The sequence below is a fragment of the Mus caroli genome, unplaced genomic scaffold (genome assembly GCF_978045245.1).
Source record: "Mus caroli unplaced genomic scaffold, Mus_caroli_1 scaffold_16, whole genome shotgun sequence".
Taxonomy (NCBI): domain Eukaryota; kingdom Metazoa; phylum Chordata; class Mammalia; order Rodentia; family Muridae; genus Mus; species Mus caroli.
In genome coordinates, this window is record NW_028227271.1 from 68,253,165 (window position 1) to 68,278,012 (window position 24,848).

General features: G+C 44.1%; 2 protein-coding genes across 3 annotated transcripts; one reads left to right on the plus strand and one right to left on the minus strand.

Annotated features, from left to right (window-relative positions):
• Positions 1 to 497: 497 nt before the first annotated feature.
• Polr2k (RNA polymerase II, I and III subunit K) lies at positions 498 to 3,618 on the minus strand. Of its 2 annotated transcripts, none has more exons than XM_021183964.3 (4): positions 3,551 to 3,618; positions 2,601 to 2,670; positions 2,183 to 2,275; positions 498 to 754 (listed from the first exon to the last, which is right to left on the minus strand). In XM_021183964.3, the coding sequence occupies exons 2-4, from the start codon at positions 2,659 to 2,661 to the stop codon at positions 732 to 734; spliced, it is 177 nt and encodes a 58-aa protein (XP_021039623.1). In that variant the 5' UTR covers positions 2,662 to 2,670; positions 3,551 to 3,618; the 3' UTR covers positions 498 to 731. The 2 variants fall into 2 exon arrangements, with proteins under 2 accessions (XP_021039623.1, XP_021039622.1); XM_021183963.2 differs by lacking the exon at positions 3,551 to 3,618 and adding an exon at positions 3,419 to 3,544.
• Positions 3,619 to 9,930: 6,312 nt separating this feature from the next.
• On the plus strand, positions 9,931 to 23,073 carry Fbxo43 (F-box protein 43). Its single transcript, XM_021183684.2, has 5 exons — positions 9,931 to 10,184; positions 11,565 to 12,990; positions 16,581 to 16,683; positions 22,275 to 22,475; positions 22,569 to 23,073. Exons 1-5 carry the CDS (start codon positions 10,097 to 10,099, stop codon positions 22,815 to 22,817), a joined length of 2,067 nt encoding a protein of 688 aa, XP_021039343.1. The 5' UTR covers positions 9,931 to 10,096; the 3' UTR covers positions 22,818 to 23,073.
• The last annotated feature ends 1,775 nt before the right edge of the window (positions 23,074 to 24,848 follow it).

Below are 24,848 nucleotides of genomic sequence, written 5' to 3' on the forward strand. Positions count from 1 at the left end.
ATTTTTATCCATTACTTTGGACTTTTTACAGTTCTTTTTTTGTTGTTTTGGTTTTTATTTGTTTTTAGTTTTTTCAAGACAGGGTTTCTTTGTGTAGTCCTGGCTGTCCTGGAACTCACTCTGTAGACCTGGCTGGCCTTGAACTCAGAAATCCGCCTGCCTCTGCCTCTCAAGTGCTGGGATTAAAGGCGTGCACCACCACTGCCTGGCCTGACTTTTTACAGTTCTACAGATAGCAAGTACTCTGGATAGTTTAGAGTTGTTGACAAAGTGCAGTCGTTTCCAAGGGACTTACTTCTTCAGACCTTTTTCAATGTTCTATTTGAGTTCTTTTTCTCTGTGGGTGTACTACATGCACATGCCCAAGTCTTGGTGTGCACGCGGATATCAGAGGACAGACCCATTTCAGGAGTCCATTCCTCTTCCACTATGTGGATCCCAGGGCCTGAAGCAAGTCTGGCTTGATGGCTTTCTAACAAGACATTGAATAAAAGTGGTTTGGGGAAACACTTTTAATCTTCACTGTGTGAGGAATTACAAGAACAATAAATTAAGCCATATATTGAACCAAAATTTCCTTTATACAAAGTATTAAAATACAATTGTATTTCTAAATGAAATCATAGGCATACAGTTGTAGTCATTAAGTACACTAAGCCAAATGCTATACATTAAAGAGAAACGTCAATGAGGCAAATGTATGAATGAAGACACTTCTGAACTCCCCCATTTCATCGAGCATCAAAAACCACCACTGTTGAATTGAGTTAAGGATTTTAAACAGTGCTTAAAATTGTGTAAGACTAAGGCTTCCAAGTCACCCCTTGCACCACGCTTGCAATTGGATAGAAAATGAACAAAACAATGAAGTTCACTATGACCACCAGAGATTATCTAAAAAATAAAGTACATTACTTCCATTTTCAGTAGCTCACTTTTTTTGGATACAAGATAAATAACATAAATTACTAATGTAACATATAATAATATAAAGAATACTAAAAGATAATAAGCAAAAATAATTTTTAAAAACTCACTGGGTTTTTTTTTTTTCGAGACAGGGTTTCTCTGTGTAGCCCTGGCTGTCCTGAAACTCACTTTGTAGACCAGGCTGGCCTCGAATTCAGAAATCCGCCTGCCTCTGCCTCCCGAGTGCTGGGATTAAAGGCGTGTGATACCATGCCCCGCTCAATTGATGACTTTTAAGAGTTTGTGTTGGTTACCATGAGACAGTTTGTAGGCCTCACTATTTTTCATTAAGTTATTAATTTCTTCTTCTACACTTTAGATTGTTCATAAACTAACAACAAACAATGATTACTAGTAAAAACAAAGATTTCCTGAGAAGTAAGGAAGATTTGTGTATCAACTCGTTTTTAGATTACTGAGAGCCCATAATGAATGGTACAAGAAAATGCTAATCATGTTTACCAAAAAAAAAAAAAAAAAAAAAAGGAAGAAACGCTGCCAGGTATTGGCAGTACATGCTTTGAATCCTGGTATTTGGGGGTTGGGGGTAGGAAGAGGTAGGCGGATCTCTGAGTTCAAGGCCAGCCTGGTCTACAGAGTGAGTTCCAAGACGGCCAGGGCTACACAGAGAAACCCTGTTTCAAAAAAACAACAACAACAAAAAATTTATTTATTGGGTTTTAAATTTCTTTACTTAGGTTTATTTTATGCATGAGTGCTTTTGCCGGCATGTATATATTGTACCATTTGGGTCCCTTGGGTCAGGGGTCTGTCTATCCAACCACCTGTGATTGTGAGCAATCATGTTGGTTCTAGAAATAGGCCCTTGGATAAACCAGGCAATGCTGTTATCTGCTGATCCATTTCTCTAGCACCCATTTGGTTCTTTGAGACTGGGTCTCACTAAGTAGTGCTAGCTGGTCTGGAATAATTTAGTAGATCAAGCTGGCCTTGAATTTACCAAGGGCTACCTGTCTCTGGCCCTGCCCCCCAAGTTTTGGGAAAAATAAATCCTATTAAAATAATTAATCTGGGTATACCTCCTGTGCAGGTTCCACTCTCTCAGCTCTCATTCTTAATAAGTCCACATGCACTCTACTAAAAAAATAAATAATCCAAAAGTTATTACTACTTTTATCAGATCTTAGTCTTTATCAATCCAAGTTATTAGTTATTTCCTCTTCACATTTAGAAAGTATACTTAAAAGGATACATCTTTTAGTCCTTTTCTTGTACATTATTCTGTATCCACATTCTCTGCATCTGATTGGATCCCTGGACTTTATCTCATTTTCAGTGTGACACTCTGGGAAAGAAAGCACATTTATTCAATGCCTGAAAGAGAAACACTATAGGGAAGCAAATGATAACTACAGATTTCAACAGGAGCAAACCAAGGCACCAAAGCATCCAAGTGCCCGCTTATTATCAAAACAGACCAAGGAGAAAGAAGGGCTGTAGGCAGTACACCTTTTCCAGATAAAAGGAAGAGATCTTAATAAGGGAGAGGGATTTTACATTAACAATCGCTAAAGTGCTCCACGTTATAATTTTATTCATGTAAGAGAGGATTTTTTGGGTGGTGTTTTTTTCTTTAAGTAAAGCATTATTTAAATGAATGTCAATTTTACCTCCACAAATATATATCATTGGCTGCTGCTTTGGTGGTTGAACATCTTTCTGAGCGTCCATTGTTAGTGCCTGAAATCAGAGACAAAGACTGAGTATCAGGGTCTTCGCACAAAACATGCCTCATTTTTTTTTCTCAGACGCAATACAAGGTTCTTATTTTCCAGCCTTAGAGAAAAACTCAGTAGAATGTTTGCCTAGCGTGCAGAGGCCCAAGGATAAATACCCAGTATTACAGATGGGGAAACTTAAAAAAAAAAAAAAGGGAAAGTCGCAATTCTTTATCTATACCTATACTTCTCCCAAACTGTGGTGTGGGCTGGGTCTTAAGAATAAAGCACATTTTCGCCGGGCCGTGGTGGCCCACACCTTTAATCCCAGCACTTGGGAGGCAGAGGCAAGGCTGATTTCTGAGTTCGAGGCCAGCCTGGTCTACAAATCGAGTTCCAGGACAGCCAGGGCTACACAGAGAAACCCTGTCTCGAAAAAACAAAACAAAACAAAAAAAGAATAAAACACAATTTCAATAATAATAAACACCAGGGGGAATGTTTATTACAGTCTTCACGATCCTAGAGTGTATTACTCTTTACACATGAGGAAACAAGCTAAGGAGAGGTTTGTTTGCCCAATCTCACTCCTCAAAGGAATTCAGATCTGACCTAGGAGCAGCAGCTCCATCAAAGCTTGTCTGGAGACTAACTCCACCGGGGATCTTTATTTACGCGCTTGGTTCTTTGAGAAGACTTTGAGAGTCTTCACTTTGTAACCTAAGCCAGGCTCAAAGTCAAGGCGCTGGTTGAAGGCGGGATTCTCCTACCTCTGCTTCCAAGCGCTCAGAGGGCAGGAGTGTGCTACCTCTCCCGGCTGCCCACAAAGATTTTAAAGCCAAGTGTCTCTCTTGGTTTTGCCACAAATTTACTTCCAAAATCATCAGCCGCCGACTCCCTACCTCCACAGCTGGAAGAAGCGTCCCTTCTCTGAGCACGCAAAAGCTTCTTCCGGCGCTGCCTCGCCAACTTCCGGCGCCGACTTATGACGAAACGAAACCCCGCCCCCTCTACCTCGCAGTGCGGGGGGACTGGCGCTTCTGTTTCTGAGGCTGGTTACAGCGTTTTTCTCCTACCTGCTTCCTGTGGGTTGTTTGTTTGTTTGTTTGTTTGTTTGTTTTTTAATTTGCCCTTCTCTCTAGGGTAGCAAAACATTTCCACAGCTCGGCATTCGAAGGTTTGTGCTTGTGTAATGGCAGATACTGGAGGAACCCAGGACAGGCGCTGCTGGAGTCTTAACCGACCGGTTGCTTGGGCGAACACCAATAGGCTACCCTACCAATACTTCAACAAGTTAACACCACATGGCGGTTTTCAAATTGTTCAATGCCTATGTGGGCTTTTTGTTTGCTTGTTTGTTTATTGTTTTCAATTTCCTGTTCTCTCCTAGTCTCCTGTCACCTCTCTTTTCCACTCTATGTTGGGGAGTGGAAAGAGAGGGAAAGGGGGAAGAAGCCCAGGCTGAGACTGCTCTTAAACCCGCACAGTCCTCTGTCTTCGCCGCCTCAGTGCTGAGATAAATCGCGCAAATCACAACGCCTGCCGTCTTCTCCCTTTTTGAAGCCAAGGCTTTCATACGGCAGCTCCATCAATTACTTCGACTAGTTGGTGGCTTTAGCTTTTCTCTTAGTACTCTCCCTCCTGTGTTTGACCAGTTCAGTAGAGAGTACAGGTGTGTGCTCTCACACATCAAAATTTTAAGTCAGTAAAACACATCTGTTGGGTTCAGGACGTTTACATTCAATTATTTCACACCAGTCGTTTATTTTAAAAATAGGGTGGAGAACCTGAAGGGATTCAAGTAAAAACAGTTGTTAACTATTTAAGAGATGGCTTCTCTCCCAGTGTGCACTCTGGTATCTTAGTAAACTACTCTCCATTCTCCATCCATCAAAAGGAGAACTTTGGGCTTTGCCTTTCATTTCTAGTTCAAACCTGTGATATTCACAGACCATCTTGAGAAATTCCAGTCTTCCTAGATGACAATTAAATTTGTTTGTTTGTTTTTTAGAATTGCTGGCTTAATTCAGTAATAAAATGCTTGTTTAGCATGCATGGGCTCACAGTGATAATTTCTTTCAAAAGGAAATCAGAAAAACAGTACTTTCCAGCTTCTTCCTCTACATCCAGACTAACGGCGTATTTTGACCGGCAGCCATGTTACAAAGTACCCCTTCTCGACAAGCAGGAAGAGGTAAACAAGTGTGCACACTAGACATCCGTACAATGACACTAGGTTAAGCCCATAGGTATCGTAAGAGGACTTCATACTGCAAGACATCTCGGATTTGAAGATTTATTGTGACTTGAGTTATGTGTGGATGCCAGTCGAGATCAGAAGAGATAGTTGGATCCCCTAGACTGGAATTACAGACTGTTATAAGCTGCCATACCTAGCTGTTGAGAACTGAACTCGGTCCTCTGCAAGAACAGCAAGTGCTCTTAAATGCTGAGCTGCCTCTTCAGCTCTTGCTTTTTGTTTTTTGTTTTTTCTCATAAAGTCTTACTATGTAGCCTAGGCTAGCCTGGAATTCACAGATCCTCCTGTCTCCCAGTGCTAATGAGTGTATACCATTAAGCATAACTTTTTGCTAGATTCTAGATCTGTTCAAGTACCAAATTTTCGATTACAAAACATGTGTGAAGGTTAGAATGGATCATCGCGTGTAGATGATAAATGTACCCTGGGACTCTACAGGATGGTGATGTAATGCCTAGCCACAGTGAAGAGCCAATATTTCTATAAGAGTTCATACTGGTGCTAATGCCCACCCCTTTTCTATTAGCAGTAAGTAACTGGAGAATCACCATACGACATACCCATTATCAAAGATAACATGGAGCTAACTCTGTGAGCATTCACCACATGGCAGAAATCACTGTATTGCTCTCCCAGTGAAGGCTGATGCCATCCTGAGGCCTTTACCCCTTTATAAAATGGTTATGATGAAACAAGTTGCCATTTTTTTTCCTTGAATCTCTGGATTTCTTTCATGCTTGATGATAATTTCTGAATAGCTTGGATGTCAAAGTCATTGAGGAAAATTCATTATGTTTTATTGAATAGGCCCCCAAAGAAAACTAGACCTCACGGGAATCAAGTAAGTTTTAGAATTCTATCATGGGAGCTTGATCCAAGAAAAGGAAGCAAAGAAGCAAAAAACTGTGGTAGATAAGCAAAAGACAGGACCAGCAAGATGGATCAGTGGGTAAGGGCACTGCCCTAAAACTTGCTATGTATCCAAGAATGGCTTTGTGTTTCTCATCCTTCTGCCTCCACCTCCTACATTCTGGGAAATAAAAGAGCTACCACGCCTGCTTCTCGTATGCTTCCCCCCTCACGTTTAATAAAATGTCTCCTGAAAAATAAATGTCTTTAAATTCGAAAGCATGACAATACAGTAATTGTGTGATTATTTTCAGCCATATGCAAAATGCTCTTCCCTGTTTACATTGGTGTGGGGAGATAAAATAAGTAAATTACGTTCTTTATATTTCAAAGGAAAGTGTGAATGCAGCCCACCACCATGAATTGTGCAGTTTAGTTTCCCACATTTGGGGAAATTGCTGGTGTCAGCACATCTGGAATGGAGAGGATGAGGCTCATCCTGGGAAAACTATCTCCATGATTATAGCAACTCCTCTGCCAGGTAAGAGGATCAGCCAGCCAGGTAAGTATCACCATATTGATTTGAGTGGGACGCTCATTCATCCTAAACTGACCTCAAATATATCTAGCTGATATCCTCAAACTTCTGGTCCCTTTGCCTCCAATTCCCAGATGCTGAGATTGCAACCACGTTGTCACCATGCCAGGCTTATGTTAACCCCAACACTTCATACATGCTAGGCACTCTACCAACCGAGCTCCATCCCCATCGAGATAACACTGAATTTTAGAAGAGCATATACAGGGGAAATGCCCCTTCAGCAGTTTGTCACACTCACCCTGAAACATGCCATCAGCATCACTCAGATCCCTGAGAGCCCCAGGGGAAAGGAGTAGGGACAATAATGTCTGTAACGAGTGATTGACAGCTTTTCTACTGTGCCTAACATTTCCTGTCCTTGCATGTTTAGTTCAGGGTTCCCTGTTGTCTGCCCTCCCATTGCTACGCACCCAACAAAATCCACTTCACCTTATGGTGCTTACAGGTCAGCACTGTATCTCTCCTCCAGTGGGTTAGATGTTCCTTTGTGCCACTGTTGATACTCCATTACAGTATTGCCCTGTCCTGTACCAGTGTTACCAGTCAGATGGCTGGGATCTTCTTACTCTACCCAGATAGAAACTATAAGCAGCAAAGACAGACCAGCTTGTCAAGGGCTGGCCTTTGCTGCTTTGCTTTCTGAGCAGATTTGAGCAACAGCTGCAGACCAGGAAGAGCAGCAAGTGGCACCATCTAGTGTTAGTTCTCCTACAGGCCTTGCTTAGCCTCACCCTTTGCTCTATGGCCATCAATAAGCTCCACAAATATTCGACTTGGTTGCAGGATGTGGAAGTCTGGACTCCTTAGCCCCCAACGGGTGAGCTACGATTCTCAGGATCCAGGTATCTGAGATCCTTGCCCTAAAATCCTGACAGCTCTCTAGAACTCTTCAGCCACCAGGGCCTGCACAGCCCTACTGTATCCTTCCAGCCTCTCCTCATCCTCTCTACCTCCCACTCATATTGTCCTGCCCCTGCTGTGCTCTGAAAATCTTCAGCTGAGCCTTCTCTAGCTGCCAAGCAGCCAGCCACCTTGCCATGCTGCTTAGCTGCTCGGCCATCTCTGCTGCTTCTTGCTGCATATCAATTTCCTCCTATCAGCTGCATTCCTCAAAGCAGGCAAGGGATGGCTCAGTAGCTACAGGTGCTTGTCACCAGGCCTAAGAAGCCAAGCTTAGTCTTTGCAATCCACACAATCAAAAGAGAACAGACACTGTTAGGTTTTACTATGACTGTCCTATGCTCTCGAGAGCACACCACACACACACACACACACACACACACACACAATCTAAAAAATATATAAATAAATGAGTAAAAGTTAGAAGCAGGCAAGAAGACTTTTATTGACTTTTTCCCATTACAAGAGCAGGGGTGCATCGTAACAGAGTGTTTCCTAGGCATCTCACCAAATAAAATCAAATGCCCTGCTCATATAGCCAGAGGAAGGGTATGTAATGCCAACACAGTATTACGCGTTTAGACCCAAAGGAGTCTCTGTTAGGTCCCTGGGGCGGGGGCACTACTCCACTGGCTTAAATGGAAGTGGTTTGAGGGTCAATGAGAGTGACCTCAAACTAAGGCTTGGGATAGCAAAAAGTGCAGAGAAAAAACAAAAAACAAGAAATGGTACTGGATGAGGTGATTGTGAAGATGTGGATGTGACAGCCCTATCAGGGCAGCAAGGAAGAGTGCAGTAGCTTCTAACCAGGGAGTCAAACCCCCTCCTTAGGAGTCTTTATCTACAGGAAAATGAACATGAGGAGTGCTCACTATCAGAGCTTACACAAACACAGTGGTTGTAAACATTTTAAAATGTGTATCTTTTTGAGTATATGCCATGTGTGTGCGAGTGCCTGCAGAGGTCAGAAAAGGGTGTGAGATCCCAAAGTTGCAGTTCTGGGCAGTTGTAAGCAGTGTGATAAGGGTGCTGGGAATAAAACTCGGGTCCTTTGAAAGAGTAGCAAGTGCCCTTATCAGCTGAGCTGTCAAATTCTATCTGGCTTTAATGGTTAGCACCTGCCCAGTGCCCTAGGAAGTGAGGGCACTCTCACCTGTTTACAAACAAGCCTCATTAAGAAACGGTGCCCTGTTCATCTTTCCATGAATAGCATGTAGCTTGAGCTTACTATTCGAGATTGGGTATTTTAAGCCTATTTGTCAACGCCTAAGGAGCATCCTCAGAGAAGAGGGTAGTGGCTGTTACTAGCTTAAAGGTAGCAGCTGAGGTTCTGATTGAGAGCTGTGTCAACCTGGAGAAGATAAACTATGAACACTGCCTAGGTGGAATGTCTTGTTGCAGTGGTCCCAGGAAGAAAAGAGTCTCTGCTCAGAGAAGACCAGCTAGACAGGCGATGGGGGTCAGGCTGTGCATTCTCGGAACACTGAATGAAAGCCAAGACTTTAAATGTATTTGGTGTGGTAGGTTTTTGGCTGTTTCTGATCCCTAAAAAGGAATGGCTGAAAACAATAAACACAGTCACTCATTTATTCATAACTTTTCTTTTGTTGGGTTTTTTGTTTGTTTTGTTTTTTCAAGTCAGTGACTATGTAGCTTAGGCTGACCTGAAACTTGGTATGTAGACACGGCTGGTCTCTATGGAGATCCTCTTCCTCCTGACTGCACAGACTATAGAAGTGTGACAACTTTTTTTTTTTTTGTCTATTCACAAAATTTATATTTTTGTTCACTGTAGAAACGAGGGCAAAATCATAAACTATTTTTAAAAAAATCATTATCCAGGTGTGGTGGCACACGCCAGAACTTGGAAGGTGGAATGAGGAGGACCAGGAGTTCAAGTCCAGCCTGGACTTCATGTGACACGGTCTTAAACACACACACACACACACACACACACACACAAAACAAAACAAAATTGGGGAGTGTGCTTTGTCTTTGTGTGTGTGTGTGTGTATGTGTATGTGTGTGAGAGATAGTCTTGCTGGGTTTATTGGGGCACACCTGTAATCCTAGCCATTGGAAGATGAAGGCAGGAAGATCAGGAGTTCCAGGACAGTCTTGGCTACCTAACAAGTTCAAGTAGACTCCCAGGGACCACTGCCACTCTCCTACCCCCAAATCAAATAGTTAGGAAGTCAACCTTTCCGTTCTTATGCTGTAAGTATTTACGCCTTTACTATCCAAAGCTGTTGATAGGATGCTTTGACTTTGAACATCGGGCGAAACACTTCCAGGGATGATGCCTGGCACTGCAGGTTTTCTAACTGATGCGTCCCTCCAGCCTGGGCGCACGCAGAGTTGCAGGGACAGGCAGAAAGCTGGATGGAGCAGGGCGGAGCTGCGAAGGGATGAGGGCGGGGAGGCGGGGCGAGCGCTCAGACGGAAGGTGGGGAGGGTGGTGCCCTGGGCGGGGAAGGGTGGCAGGGGCGGGCTTGGCCGAGGCTCCGGGCTCAGGTGGGCGGTGCGGCCCAGGTGCGCCCGCCCGCAGCCGCTCCGCCCTCCTCCCAGGGGCGTCTCCCGCCCGCACGCCCGCCCGCAAGTCCGGGTGACGACCGTTAGTCCCGCCCGCAGCAGACGGCTCGGCAGCTCCGGTGGGGGGGCAGCTCCGGTCTCTAGTCCGGAGATTCCCCCAGGTCCAAGACTGGCTGGAGAGAGGCCGGAGAGTGCGGCTGCTGCGGGGCGGAGAGATTCCGAGCGACTTGACCTTCCCAGCACGCCGCCGCTGCCCCGGGCTCCGTTAATTGTTGAGGTTTTTCTCTTAAGTGGTGGTACCTCGGCATGAACTTTAAAGGCAAAGATGACAGACTTTGTTGTTTGGAAGCCTACCTTACTTTGACATGTCTTAAGAACTCAAGGTTGACTGGTGGTAAGATATTCCACTTTAATGAGGGCATCGGTTTAACGAAGCAGTTCTCTGACTTGTATTGGGCGTAAGTCTCCCCCCCTCCCCCAATCAAAAGGATTGTTTGATTCATCAGCCTGTGGTTGCATGAATAATTTTCAAAATTTGAAGCAGACATTTTGGTGTATAGGCAAGATGAGGATGAAAGCAGCGACAGAGCCTCTGGTTTTCCCAAGGAGGGAGCGTGTATCTGGGCTCCTACTTTATTCCCAACGGTTTTTAGCTTCCATTTCCCAAATCCTATGCTGGTGAGGCACCTAGTGGTGAAGTGGCAGAACAGGTCACTTTCAGACGGCCACATGGAATAAAATTCAGTACAATACAGTAAAAGCACATGCTCTAACTTTCGCAAATTGATTGAATCAATAGTTTTTCAGGAGAAAGTGATTTATGAGAGGAAACATTGTAACTTACTATTTGGAGCAATTTGTAGAAAGCAAAGCTTAATCATCTTGTCCTCCCAGGCATGTTCAGAAGTTAGTCATAAGTACAGGGGATCAGAAGTCAAAACTGCCCCAACGCGGAAGAGGCTTAAAAATCACTTTGCTTTATAGTAGTGAGCCTCGGATCTTGTGTTTTTTGTAGCAGGTTATTTTGTAATATTTAAACTACATATTTAACTTACATACCATACATGTCTAAGTCCATGTGGCCGAAAGAGAGAAATGACTTCTATGGCATGCTATGTTTGCATGTGTGTCACCCACAAATAAATGTTAAAAAGAAAAAAACAGTGTTTTTTCTGATTTATTTTTAATTATGTATGTCTGTGTATGTGCATGAGTGCAGTGCCCATAGAGACATACATAGAGGCACTATTGAACATGAGGATGCCCATAAAAGAGGGCAGGTGGAGCCTAGAGTCGCAGGCCACTGTGAGCTGGGAACCGAGCCTGGGTATCTGGTGAGAGCAGTGCAAAAGCTCTTAACTTCTGAGCTGCAGCCCCAGCCTCACCTAGTGAGCTTTGAAAGGAAATAACTGAACACAGAGACATTAGAATGTTGCAACCGAATACACACTCGCTAATTAAAATCATACAGTAACAAAATAATCTGAGAATAGGGCTGGTATGTTTTTGTTAAGAATAGTTCAAGTAAATATTTGTGCATGGTGCTTTGCCTATGGTTGTCAAGTAATCAGAATATAATACAGTTTATAGCAAGGTGGTGTTTTAAGTAGGAAATTTAGGACAGTTTATTATGAAAATTTGTTTTTAAGTAACTTGAAAAAAATCATATAATTTCCTATTATCTATATGTAACACAAATTATATATTTTGTTATAAGTTGCTTGGCTGCACATCACAAAGGAAGAATAAACTTGTATCTACTTTGTAAAAACAGAGAACTTGAAGATATCCCAAAGGCACTCAGCCAGCCACAGAGCAGGAAGCAATATGGACTCCTCTGCTGTCACTGTCAAGGGTCTCAGCCTCATAGACTTTTGTTCCACATCCTCCTTTAAATATAGGGGCCATCACGAGCTGTCAGAATCTTGCAGCCTTAATAAGAAAGAAGAAGAGCCTATGCTAACCTGTGAGCATCCTGAAACTCCAAGTTTAGGTTCCTCCAATTCTGCAGTATCTCCCAGTCAAATAATGAAGTCTGTGTCCCTAAGGAAGGAAAAGGATAAAAGCCCAGAACTTTGTGAGACTCCTAAACTCAGAAGGAAAAAGTGCACATTACGCAGGCAGCTAGACTTATCTTTCCCTCTTCTGAAGGGGGATTCTGATTCACAAAGCAGATCTCTGGAAAGTAACATAAGCCAAGGTCTTAGCCTAGAAAAACATTTGCCAGGTAGCACTTCAGGTTTCCCAAAAGAAGACAACTTCAGCCCATTAGTTACCAGCACGATCAAAACAGAGGATGCGGCTTCCAGCAGTCAGAACTCAAGGTTACTTTTTTCTCAGCACAAGACTTCCACCATTGAAGATTCCAAAGACAACTGTGGCTTGTTTGAAGTGGAATGTCTGTCTCCAATTGAAGGCACTGATTTTAAAGATTCTGTCACACACTTTAGTGACAGTAGTCTAAGTGTTAGTGATGAGAGTACCTGTCCTGAACTTCTGGGCTCCTGTGGTAGCCAAACAACCTATGGAGCAGATGTGACCACATCTGTAACTCCAGTAAGCAGTCTCATAGCAAAAATCAAATTTAATGGGAACCAAACCCTTGATTCTTCAGGAGAGGTAAGAGACAGTCTTTCAACACCTGAAGACAGTGGCTTTTGCTCACTTAGCTGGGACAAATCAGAAGATTTCCTCTCTGACCAAGAGGGCTCATTTCAAGAACTGCTTCAAAAACATAGGGTGACTCCCAAAGTTGGGGACCAGGTAAAAAAGCCAAAGCATTTTGGGAGGTTGAGAAGACTGTCCACTCTCCAGGAGCAAGGCTCCCAGTCCGAGGATGAAATGCAGACGGTCCATCCCAACTCTGATTCGGGTGTCTTGGAGAGTCAGCAAGGCTCTGAGGAGAAGCGTGAGAACTTGGCTTTAAGCTTTAAGGACTTAACAAATACTCCAGCCCTGCAGTTGGTGCAGGAGCTCTTTATGAAAAGCAAAAGGAAACGATCTCAGCAGGAAGATGACCGGGAATTCTTTGAGGACAGGGACGAGGGGAAAATTGCCAGACTGCAGCGTGTTCTCGCAGGACTGATTGGCAAGAAGATGGGCATAGAACAGCTGGATATCCTGACAGAATTACAGTATAGAAACTTGAAGCACATCTTAGCTATGGTTTTAGAGTCCTTGACTTCGGAGAGTTTATACAGGTAAGGAATAAAAGTGGCTCATGAAAGAAAACTTTTATCATTTTTTAAATTGGTGTTTTGTTGTGTTTCTGTCTTCGGTTGTCTTACACTATATCAGAGGAAGCTTAAATGACCTCCCTAGTAGCCCTGTGATCCCTGATGGGATAGGCTAGGCCTGTAATCTCTGATGGGACAGCTTGTGATCTCAGGTACTTGAGAAGCTGAGGGAGAAGGATTGCTTAGATCCAAGGTCAGAAGAAAAAAATCAAAATGCCAGGCTTTATTTCAAAATTGCTTCTTGTTGTTGTTGGTGGTGGTCATGGTGGCTTTGTGTGTGTGCATGTGTTTGTGTGGTTTTTTTTAATTGCCTTACTTTCTGAGACAAGGCCAGGAGGCCTCCTTCCTGCCTCCACTTCCCCACACTGCGATTCACTGGCATTGCGAGTGAGTGCTGAGCCTTTTATGTGGATAATGAATCAAAACGCAGGTCTTCCTTCTTACATTTACTTTACCAGTCCTCACTACCGTGAGTGTGTGTGTGGGCGGGGGGTGGGGGGAGGTGGACAGACATACAGGCAGACACAGGCTCTTACATAGCCCAGGCTAGCCTTGTACTCACTATAAGGTTCAGGGTGACCTTGAGCTGATTTTCCATCTTTCAGGTTCTAGGATTTCAAGGTGTGTGCTACCATGCCGATTTATTCCACAGATTTTTAAATGTTTTATTTAAAAGGTCCACATCCCATTGCCAGATGCAAATTGTTTTAAGGTCATGATATTTGATCAGAAATAAGAGCAACAATTATAGTAACTGAGAAACTCTCACAAATAATGGATATTATTATTTAGTCCAAATTCTAGACTCTCAGAAAAATAGCTAGCTTTCATTTAAGAATTGGTCTTCAGGGGCTCTGTGTAGATGCCTTGTTTCATCTTGGTTGTTACAGGAGAGGAAGATAATTGTTTTTAGGGATTAGAAACTGAAGAACGTGTGTCCACAGATATGTGTAGAGTCCATGCTACTGCAGGATTGATTGCAGAGAGAGGCAGAGGTTTGGGAATGGAGACTGCAGATCTGGATGACACAGGCTATACAAACCAGACTGCATGCAGGCGTGTGGGAGGGCTTCATGGTTACCACAAGGCAGGGCCCTGAAATCGTCGTGCCTGGGAGAACAGAAGCCATATGAGACAGATGATTGCTAGAGGAGGCCATGCAAGACTCAGTGACCCTTTTTAAAAAATATTATAACTATAGCACGTGTGTGCATGCATGTGTGGCACATGTGGAGGTCAGAGGACAACTTGCAACTATAGCACATATGTGCATGCATGCATGTGTGGCACATGTTGAGGGCAAAGGACAACTTGCACACATCAGGTCTCTCCTCCCAGGACTTGAGTCTTTATGTTTGGTGGCAAGTTTCTTACCTTGTTGAGCTAGCTTGCTACCTGTGACTCTCTTTCTTGATAGGGAAGATGGCAAGGGTGGGTTATATCCTTGCTGTTGCTCCCAAAGCCTGTCTTTGCCTCACACGTTCTAGGCTATTGTAGAAAGTTGTAGCATTTGCAGATGGAAGTCTTTTGAGGTATCCGTGTCTCTGTGTAATTTGCACATGGAGAAACATCCCTAGGTAAATTGTCACCTCCCAGCAGTCAGGACTAGGTGATGTCTACCCCACTGGGTTCTCTGACCTTTCCTCCAATATCTTCATAAAAACTCTTAAGGTCCTGCCACTTTCCAGAGTACACTTGGGGTGCACATGTATGTGTGACCGTGTTTGCTGTTCAAAGATGTTCAAATCCTAAGTTGTCAAAAACAAAAAACCCATGGCTGAATACAGGAATGTTTTATGTGTTGGGGTGGAGCTGACCTTCACTACTTTGTGAGTTCTTCCTTTTCCCACCCCTCCCCCATCACCGGATAGAAGAGAAAGGAGGATAGAGATGGGAGAGAGACAGAGAGACAGAGACAGAGAGATTCTTGAATCTAATTTCTTGTTGTTTGTTCTTAGAGTATGACTACCAACAAACCACAACGGACCCCCCCCAAATGACAACCAACCACCAATCCCACCTATCATGGCTCTAACACTTATATACCCTCTGAAAAATTCCCAGAATTCCAAACATCATACAATCGCAGAAACTCAGAAACTATCTGCTGCTGGCAGAAATCGCACCTCTGCTAGAGCATGGGGCACATCGTGAGCTGCTGTGGAAGCCTGGAGCAGCCCCATATCCTACATCTGGGATTACAATGAACACGTCCTTATAAAACAAACCAAAGTTCAAAAATTCTCACTACATTAGAGTATTTCAGTACCAGAGAGTCAGAATGTTCGTGGACAATTTGGAGTGGTTGCTTATGTGAGCCATTGCTACCGGTCATATTTCAATGATTTCTGCCAAACTTGCGTGTGTGTGTGTGTGTGTGTGTGTGTGAGGGGGGGGGCGTGTGGAGGTCAAAGGACAACTTTGTGAAGCCAGTTCTCTCCTTCCACCTTTATATGTGACCCAGCTCAGGTTTCCAGGCTGGTGTGACACTTGAGTTTATCTACTGAGCCAACTCCCGGCTTGCCTTCCCTTTGAATGGGTGGCTTCTCCCCACCCCTGTGTGATGTAAAGGACATAGACTGACGCTGAGAGGTAGTGGCACCTGCACTGGCCATGCTGACATAAAGCAGTGAGGGCCGCCTTTGTTCGAGCCTGTGATTTACTGGCTTGCTAAGTTAAAACAATGAAGACCAGATTATCAGCTTAGTCTCATTATGAAGCTGTTGAGAAGTTGGGAGTCTCAGCTGCAGCTGTTCTCAAGCTGCCCCTCTGCCCATGGACTTTGTGAATACAATAGGGGTCCTGTTGTCAGGAGGATTTCCCTGAGGATTGGAACTAGAACCCCATTTCACTAAATAGGGTGCTGTGCACAGCCGTACCTACGATTTGGCACTCAGTGTTCCCAGTGAAGGGTCATCTCTAGGTTTATTTGGCCAAAAGTGACAGAGATTTGCTACACAGGCGAATAGGGGAGATCAATGATTCATACTAAAGTGGCTCATGGTTGCTTTATTATTTTTTTGCCGTTGCTGCAATTTTTGCAACAGGATCTCAACGTAGCCCCAGATGGGCGTGAAGTCATGGCAGCCCTTCTACCCCATTTTCCCCAGTGCTCGGGTTATGAACACTACCCATGGCTCATGGTGCCTTAAGTGAGCACTTACAGGGTTGCCCACATGGCTCACCCCCACGTCCCATGTGGTGGGGAAGAGAGGCCAACTCCATAAGTTGTCCCCTGACCTCCACTCAGAACCATAGCATGCGTGCGCCTTCCTCTCCTCCCAACACCCACCAGAGAAATATTTTTTAATTAAGTGAACACACATGGAATAGTGATCTAACAAGATAATGCCCCTGTGTACTTAGTTTTTAATAGGAATCTTTCATGTGGTAAGTTAGTATGAAACAAGGAGCTGGTTAAATCGTACTGTAATGTAATTTAAAGCTTAAGCTTACTGTCCAAATGTTTAAGATCATTTTTATTATTGGTTCCTTATAAGAAAATTTTAACCTTTTGAAGAACATACAATAACAGACTGACCTGTTTGTTGTAGTGCTTGGAACGTCAGCAGAAACTGGCGTGAAATTGTGGCTCAGGATAAAAAGGCAAACAGGAGGAGGAAACTTTATATCATACAGCTGAAAGCAAGTGCTCAGGTAATGTGGACCGTGCTGCTTTGAGCGGGTTTGTATCTAGTGGCTCCATGTCACTGAGCACCGAGTGCTGGGTTTTATCTTTTTAATAGTTTCCACTTAGCAAACATTCCCTTGTAAGTGCTACTTTTTCTAAGCTATCCCCATGTGGTCCATAGAGTTTAGCAGATGGTCAAGCTGTTTGCATGGTGGCTTGTTGACACATTTGAATACCAATGACTTGCTAGAACCTCTTCATAATTAGATACCCTGGTAGCATTTAAAAAAACCCAGTAAGTGAATATTGCTCATATTACAAGGATAGACATTTCTGTCATGACCCTTGCTGCTTGGATCCTGTGCTGGGGTGATAGAGCTGGAGAGGTGACAACAACATAGGTGTGCTAAGAGACTCGCACATTCTACTTGACATTTAAAAGGATGGTTGAGCAAATACTTGGGAACCAAAAGAAGACCCTGCTGAGCCTGGAACAAGGTCAGCTAGGCAGAGAAACAGTGTCTGCTGAGGCCTGCAGGGGGCGCTCTGGGAAGATTGAGGAGTGTCATAACTTGTCCTTTGACCTGATAGGCGAGTCTTACAGAACGTTTTTCACAAACACACAGCATTGTGTGAAATGGAAAATGGCAGCAGCTATATTTGGTGACAGATTCAACTTTAGACCTTCCGTGGGCATCAACACAACTGTTTGCTACATTCCTGGGTGTGTGTGTGTGCAAGTATGCAAGTGTGCATGTTCTCCTTGCCACAGCACACATATGTGTGACATCAAATCACAGGAGTTGGCTCATTCCTGTCTACTTGTGGGTCCTGGGAAGGACAGAAGACGAGAGTTCAGACTCAGGTCAGGTGGCCAGCCTTGCTGGTAAGCACCTTACCTCACTGAGCCGTCTTTCTGGGCCCCATGGAGAGTTTTTAAAAAGAGGGTTGCCCTATCTATGCCGGCGAACTTTATAACTAGTGTGAAACAGCTGCGTGTTGGTGGCATGCACTTGGGAGGCAGAGGCAGGAGGATCTCCGTGGTAATAATCAGTTTGTTCTACACAGTGAGTCACAGGTCAGCCAAGACTACACAGCGAGACCTGTCTCAAACAAAGCAAAACAAAAATTTCAAACCAGTACCTACTAATATTTAAATTATAAACTTTATTACTCCATTTTCTGCTTAACTTCTCTAAGCAAGAATCTTGGTTGTGTTGGCAACCCACCTGGTAATTCCAGATGAAATGTTTGATCCTCATATCCTTACTATCATTAAAAAGAAAAAGAAAACTAGCTGACTGGTGGCAGCACATGACTTTAATCCCAGCACTCAAGAGGCAAAGGCAGGCAGATCTCTGAAAGTTCAAGGCCAGCCTGGTCTACAGAGCAAGTTCCAAAACAACCAGTGCTTGTTAAACAGAGAAACCCTGTATCAAAAAAACCCTAACCAACCAATCAAACAAAGATGGAGAAGAAAAATAGAAGAAGAGGAGGAGGAGATGAAGAAGATGAGGAAGAGAGGAGAAGGAGAGAAGAAACCTTCCACAACAGCAGCCATCTTGGAGGTAGGTAGGATGGTTTGGTGGCTACAGGCCTTTCTGACAAGCCTGATGTCTTGAGCTTGGCCTCTCTGACACCACACACACACAGTGGCAGATGCTTGACCCCACACAGTACATAAGTAAATGTCAGTGAGAAGATGATGCATGCCTCTCTGCACGTCTTTACTGAGCCTCACTATGGAGCTCAAGCTGCCATAGAGCTGTCTCTGCCTCCCAGGAACTGGGACTACAGGAGCGATTGCTCCTGTCTTTCAATCTGGCTTCCTACATTTTTTCCTTATTTTAGTTTGCTTTTAAAGCTCCTTCAAAATACTACAAACTTCAGAAATAAAATTGGGTTATGAGGTTTATAACAGAGTGCCGAGTCCCCCTGCCCTGTCCTTTGCTTTTTTAGACAGGGTCTGACTCTGTATGCCGAGGCTCTCTTGGAGCTCACTGTGTAGCCCAGGATGTTCTCAAGCTAGTGGTAGTCCTCCTGCCTCATCGTCCTGAGTACTAGGATTACAGGTATGAGCCGCCACAGCAGGCTTCTGGTCTCTACTCTTTCTTATGTTTCTAGGTAATGTGCTAGACTGACGTGTTATTTACTTTTTATTTTTTGACACAGGATTTCTCTATGTAGCCCTGTCTGTCCTGGAACTGGTTCTGTAGACCAGGCTGGCCTCTACCTACCTCTGCCCCAAGCACTGGGATTAAAAGCATGCACCACTGTGCCCAGCCCATACTTGTTTTACCTGGGAGGGCTCTGTGACTTCTCCAGCCTCCACCCTAGCACCACGGTGTACTGCCCTCCCCTGGACTGATTTCTCCTCCCCTTCCTCCTGCTCAACAACCTACCCACTTCTGCTTCCCGGCCCTGGCATTCCCCTACACTGGGGCATTGAGCCTTCAGAGGACCAAGGGCCTCTCCTCCCATTGATGACTGACTAGGCCATCCTCTGCTACATATGTAGCTGGAGCCATGGGTCCCTCCATGTGTAGTCTTTGGTTGGTGGTTTAGTCCCTGGGACCTCTGGGGAGGTCTGGTTGGTTAACATTGTTGTTCTTCCTATGGGGCTATAAACCCCTTCAGCTCCTTCAGTCCTTTCTCTAACTCCTCCATTGAGGACCCTGTGCTCAGTCCAATCATTGGCTACAAGCATCTGCCTTTGTATTTGTCAGGCACTGGCAGAGCCTCTCAGGAGACAGCTATATCAGGCTCCTGTCAGCAAGCACTTGTTGGCATCCACAACAGTGCCTGGGTTTGGTGACTTTATGGGATGGATCCGCAGGTGGGGCAGTCTCTGGTGGCCTGTCCTTCAGTCTCTGTTCCACACTTTGTTTCTGTATCTCCTCCCATGGGCATTTTGTTCCCCCAATTTCTCCTGTCGTATGACCATAGTTCCATCACCATTTATGGGTGAAGCAGATTGAGGTGTGACACACAGAGGTTATAACAAGTATTAATAACATATACACTATCACTAACCTTTTCTGTTTTGTTCTGGGAAGGGGCTTACTGTGAAGGCCTGAAACTATGTATATAGATAGACAAGGCCAGTTTTGAGCTCATGGCAGTCTTCCTGCCTCTCTGCCTCTTGAATGTTGGGACTATGGTGTATATCAGCATGCCATGTTTTGTGTGTGTGTGTGTGTGTGTGTGTGTGTGCTTGTGCACGTGTGTGTACATGAGCTGCACATGTGGAGATCAGAGGTCAGTGTCAGTACCTTCCCTCTATTGACCTCTGCTTTACTTTCGCCATATAGGATTTTCACTGGACCTGGGGCTCAGCGGCTTGGCTAAGGTCTGCTGGCCCATGAGCTCCAGGGACGTGCTGTGTCTGCCCTGCCAGGGCTGCACTTACAGGCCTGTCCACTTTGGCCAGCCTTTATGTGACTGCTGGGGATCCAGACTCAGAACCTAGTGCTCACACCAGCCCCTTACTGACTGAGCCCTCTCCTCAGACAGAGTGTCATGTAACTCAGGCTGGCCTTGAACTCCTTGATCCTCCTGGTTCTGTCCCTCTCACGCTGAGATGCTACATGCACCGCCACACTCAGCATACCATTATACGTATCTTCCTGTGTAATTTTCTCCCAGAATTATTCATTGATGGCTCTATCGCTGCCCCACTGTGTGTCCCAATGTCTGTCTGTCGCACCCAATCCCCACAGAAACATTTCAAAACAAAATCATTTGGTGGTTTTCCTCAGATTGTAGAGTATCACAGAAAGGTGCTAAGTGTGCTAAAGGTGCACCAGGTGGCAGAGGTAAGTGGGTCTCTGTGAGCTGGAGGGCAGCCTGAACTACAGAGCAGGAGTGAGGCCAGCTAGTGCTGTACAGCGTGAGACCCGTGCTTTGAAGCCTACTGGAAGGCATAGGCATGTGCCTTTGTCAGCTGCTCCATCCATCTCTTAGACATTCAAACAAAACAAACAAACCCCAGAAACATAAGGAATGTCTTATCAAAGGAGTAACCGTTTCTTCTTTATTTGCGGCAGCTGACGCCTTGATTGGTTTGGTGCTGTAGACATCAATTGTGTCTGAATCTAGCGGGTGTTCCTTTAGTGAGCTCTTGATTTTTCTTTGATTTTTGCCTAGGCTGCAAACAATAGAGATAACATATAAAAGACAGTCCTCTAACGAGTTCAGTATGTCCAGCTGTGTTTAAATAACACAGCTCAACACTGTTTAAGTAAACAGTGGCTTGGTGCCTGTATTTTTAAGCTGTTACCTGCTTCACTTCTTATGACCTACTAACTGCATTTCCTATACTTAGTCTACTGTAATTTCTCATGTTTTCGTCTTTTCTGTTAGGGTCAATTACAGCTCGGGAGACTGCCAAGACAGCAGTTAGAGTAGAGTGGTGAAGACGCCCATCCAGTGGGTTCATCTTGACAGTTGGCTCATCATGCCTGTGCTTTAGAAAGACTCTCCCCATCAGGTTGCTTAACAAAGTACAAGGCTGTATAGATTATTTTCTGAAAATGCTTTTCTAATTATTTTTTCTATACTGAGGTATAATTGACAAAAGGACATTGTATACTTTTAAGGTGTACAAGCATATTAACACGCTTCTTGACTGGGTATTTGAATAATGTGGGAATCTAGTTCAGATGAGAGATGCCTTTTAAATGTTGTTCCTTTAAAAAAATATCAAGACTGTTTAAAACAAATGTAAAAGTGAATCAGAGCCAGCCAAATATTTGTAAAAACTAGCCAAAGACATTGGGTTCCATGAGGCCAGCAGGCCCATTACTTGTCCAGCGTGTGGGTAAGGTAAGAATTTGTGAAGAATTCCATGGCAAGCTGTGGAAAGACCCACTCTGCTCCACTTCTCCTTTTAGTTTTGGCTTTAAAATGGATTGCAAACTGCAGTTTGTAGGCCAAGTCCTTTCTGTCACCTGTATTTCTCAAAGTAAGTTTTACTGGAATAGCTCCTGTTTGGTATTTCTGCTGTCTGCACTTGCTTTGTGAGCCCAGCACTGAGCAGCTGCGACTAAATAGCCTGTAGTGTGACATGCTATACTTTATACTATCTGATTCCTTAGAGAAGTTTGCCAAAAATAAATAAATGTAAAAGTAATTGATCATATCAACAGAAACCCCAAATGTATTGCTTTTTGAGAGAGAGAGAGAGAGAGAGAGAGAGAGAGAGAGAGAGAGAGAGAGAGAGCAATCACCATGCCAGGGTCCAAATGTGGAGGTCAGGGCAACTTTGGGGAGCTGGTTCTTGCCTTCCATCTTGTTGGTGCAGGCTCTCTCTTATATTACGCTGCAGTGCTACAGACTTGCAGGAGATTCTCCTGTGCCCACTTCCCATGTAACACACCAGGCTGTTGGGCTTGCACCACTAGCTAGTGCTTTTACCCACAGAACCACCTCCCCATCTCCAAACTTAGGTGAGAAGTTCCCTGCCTGACCCCACCCCCACTCCATCCCATCCCCCCCAAAAAAGAGAAATGATGTAGGGGAAGGTCCTGATGGTATAAACCTTTCCTAAACTTTACATCCGGGCCAGGCAGAAAGCTGCTGTGATTTTGCAGTGTTGTTTCTCCTTTCTTTTCCACAGGGGGCCGCTGTGTTACGTGTTCAGGATGCTGCCACTCGGCTCCGCCTTCTGAGTCGCTTGGCCTTAAGATCAGTGCAGGCACAGGCACAGGCACCCAGTGGTGAGCAGGTTCCAACTCTGTCCCCTTGGGGGGATGTTCTGACGCCTGTAGCAAGCTCTTCCCTCACCCACCTACGGAGTAGACAGGAACAGTATGTGAAGGTGAGCACGGATGTAGTTATTAGAAGTAGCTAGAGTTTGAAGTGAAGTGACTGTGAGTCCCGAGAAGACTGAGTGTGCCCGCTTCCCCTGCAGGTTGCCAGGACACTGTTTACCGATGAAGCTTTAAAGCCTTGCCCGAGGTGCCAATCCCCTGCTAAGTACCAGCCGCACAAGAAAAGGGGGCTATGCAGCCGCCTGGCCTGCGGCTTTGACTTTTGTGTGTTATGTCTGTGCGCTTATCATGGGTCTGAAGACTGTAGAAGAGGGTCAGCAAAGGCGAGAGGTAGCAAAGATGTTCTCCCAGGGAGTGCCCAAAGCAAGCGGAACTTAAAACGCCTCTGAAGAGACTAAGGAACCACTCCCGCTGGCCCATGTTCTGTCTGACTTAAAATTATGACTATTTTGAACACATGCAAATCTTCCCATTGATGACAGACCTCGATTTATTTCCCACTTTGTTTGTTATAATGCACACCATTGTATATTTTCTTTAAAGTGATGAATTTTGAAAGAATTTTATTTTACTATGTCAAATCCCCATTTTAAATATTTTGATGTTTTAAATAAAGGATTTTCAGGGTTGTTATATATGTGTGTTTTATTGCTCCATGTAACCTTTTAAATTTGTGCATTTCATAACAATGTGTTGAAATGTTCTTCAATTATTTAAAAAATAATTTCTAAACAATTTGAAAATTTTGAATTTGAGGTCAGTGAACTTTCAGGTTTGGAAAATGAGTTGATGGCTGAAATTAAATATAAATAAAATGTTTTTAGAAGTTCCATCAAATGTAATCCATAATGTCAACCTTTCTCTTACTTGATATTTTGGTAGACTTTTGGTTTAGTAAAAGTTACATACTAATAAATGTCAGTTACGGTGACTGTGTACTTACTTATAATGGGAATTTTATTTAATAAACTCCTAAAAGTCACACATTTCTTTCTTCTTCTTCTTTTTTTTTTTGGTTTTTCAAGACAGGTTTTCTCTGTGTAGCCCTGGCTGTCCTGGAACTCACTTTGTAGACCAGGCTGGCCCCGAACTCAGAAATCCGCCTGCCTCTGCCTCCCGAGTGCTGGGATTAAAGGCGTCCAGAAGTCCACCTGCCTCCTGAGCTGGGGTCGGAGTCCTGCACCACTACATCAAGCCTACATCAAGAAGGAAACTTTTGAATGATGATTTATTTATCTTGTGCACATTGGTGTTTTGTCTGCATATATGTGTGGGTATTAGATTCTTTGGAGCTGGAGTTAGAGACAGTTGTGAACTGTAATGTGGTTGCTGGGAATTGAACCCGGGTTTTTCAGAAGAACAGCTAGTGCTCTTAACCACTGAGCCATCTCTCCAGACCCATAAGAGTGAAACTGACAACAGACTTGTATTTTGTGTATGTAGGTGATTGCTGTATATATGTGTGTTTATACTATACACACATATTTCAATGTAGCTCTGAACACATTATTTTAAGAAAATGGTTAAAATTAAAACTAATAATTAAATTTAAATTTTACATATTTTCTAAATTGAGTGTTTCTCTTTTTTTTTTTTTTTCCTTTTCTTTCTTCTTTTTCTTTCGACGAACTCTTACTTTGAAGTTCAGGCTGACGAGGAAGTCACTATATAGCTAAACTGGCCTTGAATTTGAAGTAATCTTCCTGCCTCAGCCTCCTGAGTGCTGGGATTATAGGCCACCACACCCATCTTGGTGTCTTTTTAATTTCCTGAGGCATCTTGTGCACCAGGACCAATTTTGTACTGTTTCCCTCGGTCTTTCCCTGCATCCGCCAGAGGCTCTCGGGTGCATTTTAGTGCATTGGCTTCCGTCCTGATGCTCATCCCGGACTCATTTCCTCTCTGGAACTGCCCACTCCCTGTGGCCTTAAGCGTGTCTGGGTGTGGGTATGTACAGAAGTGTAGGTGCCAGAGGAAGGTATCAGATCCGGACCTAGAGTTACAGGTGTGAGCTGCCCCATGTGGGTCATCGGACCTGTGCAAAGCCTATGCAAGAGCTGTACTTGCTTTTAACCTCTGAGCCATCTTTCCAACCCCCAAAGCCAAGTCCCATTCCCTTGGCTTAACCATAGCATAAGTCACAGTTATAAATTCATGATACAACGATTATACTGAGGATTTGGGCACTTAATAAATTACATTCCTGTTTATGTCATTTCTTTAGGTTACTTCTGGCTAAAGAGCATTTTAAAAGATCAGATCAGGGATGGAGCGATGGTTTAGTAGTCAAAAAGCACTGGCTGCTCTTCCAAAGGACCCAGGTTCAAATCCCAGCACCCACAGCAGTTTATACCTGTCTGTAATTCCAGTTACAGAAGATCTGACCCGCTCACACAGACATACATGGGGGCAGAGCACTA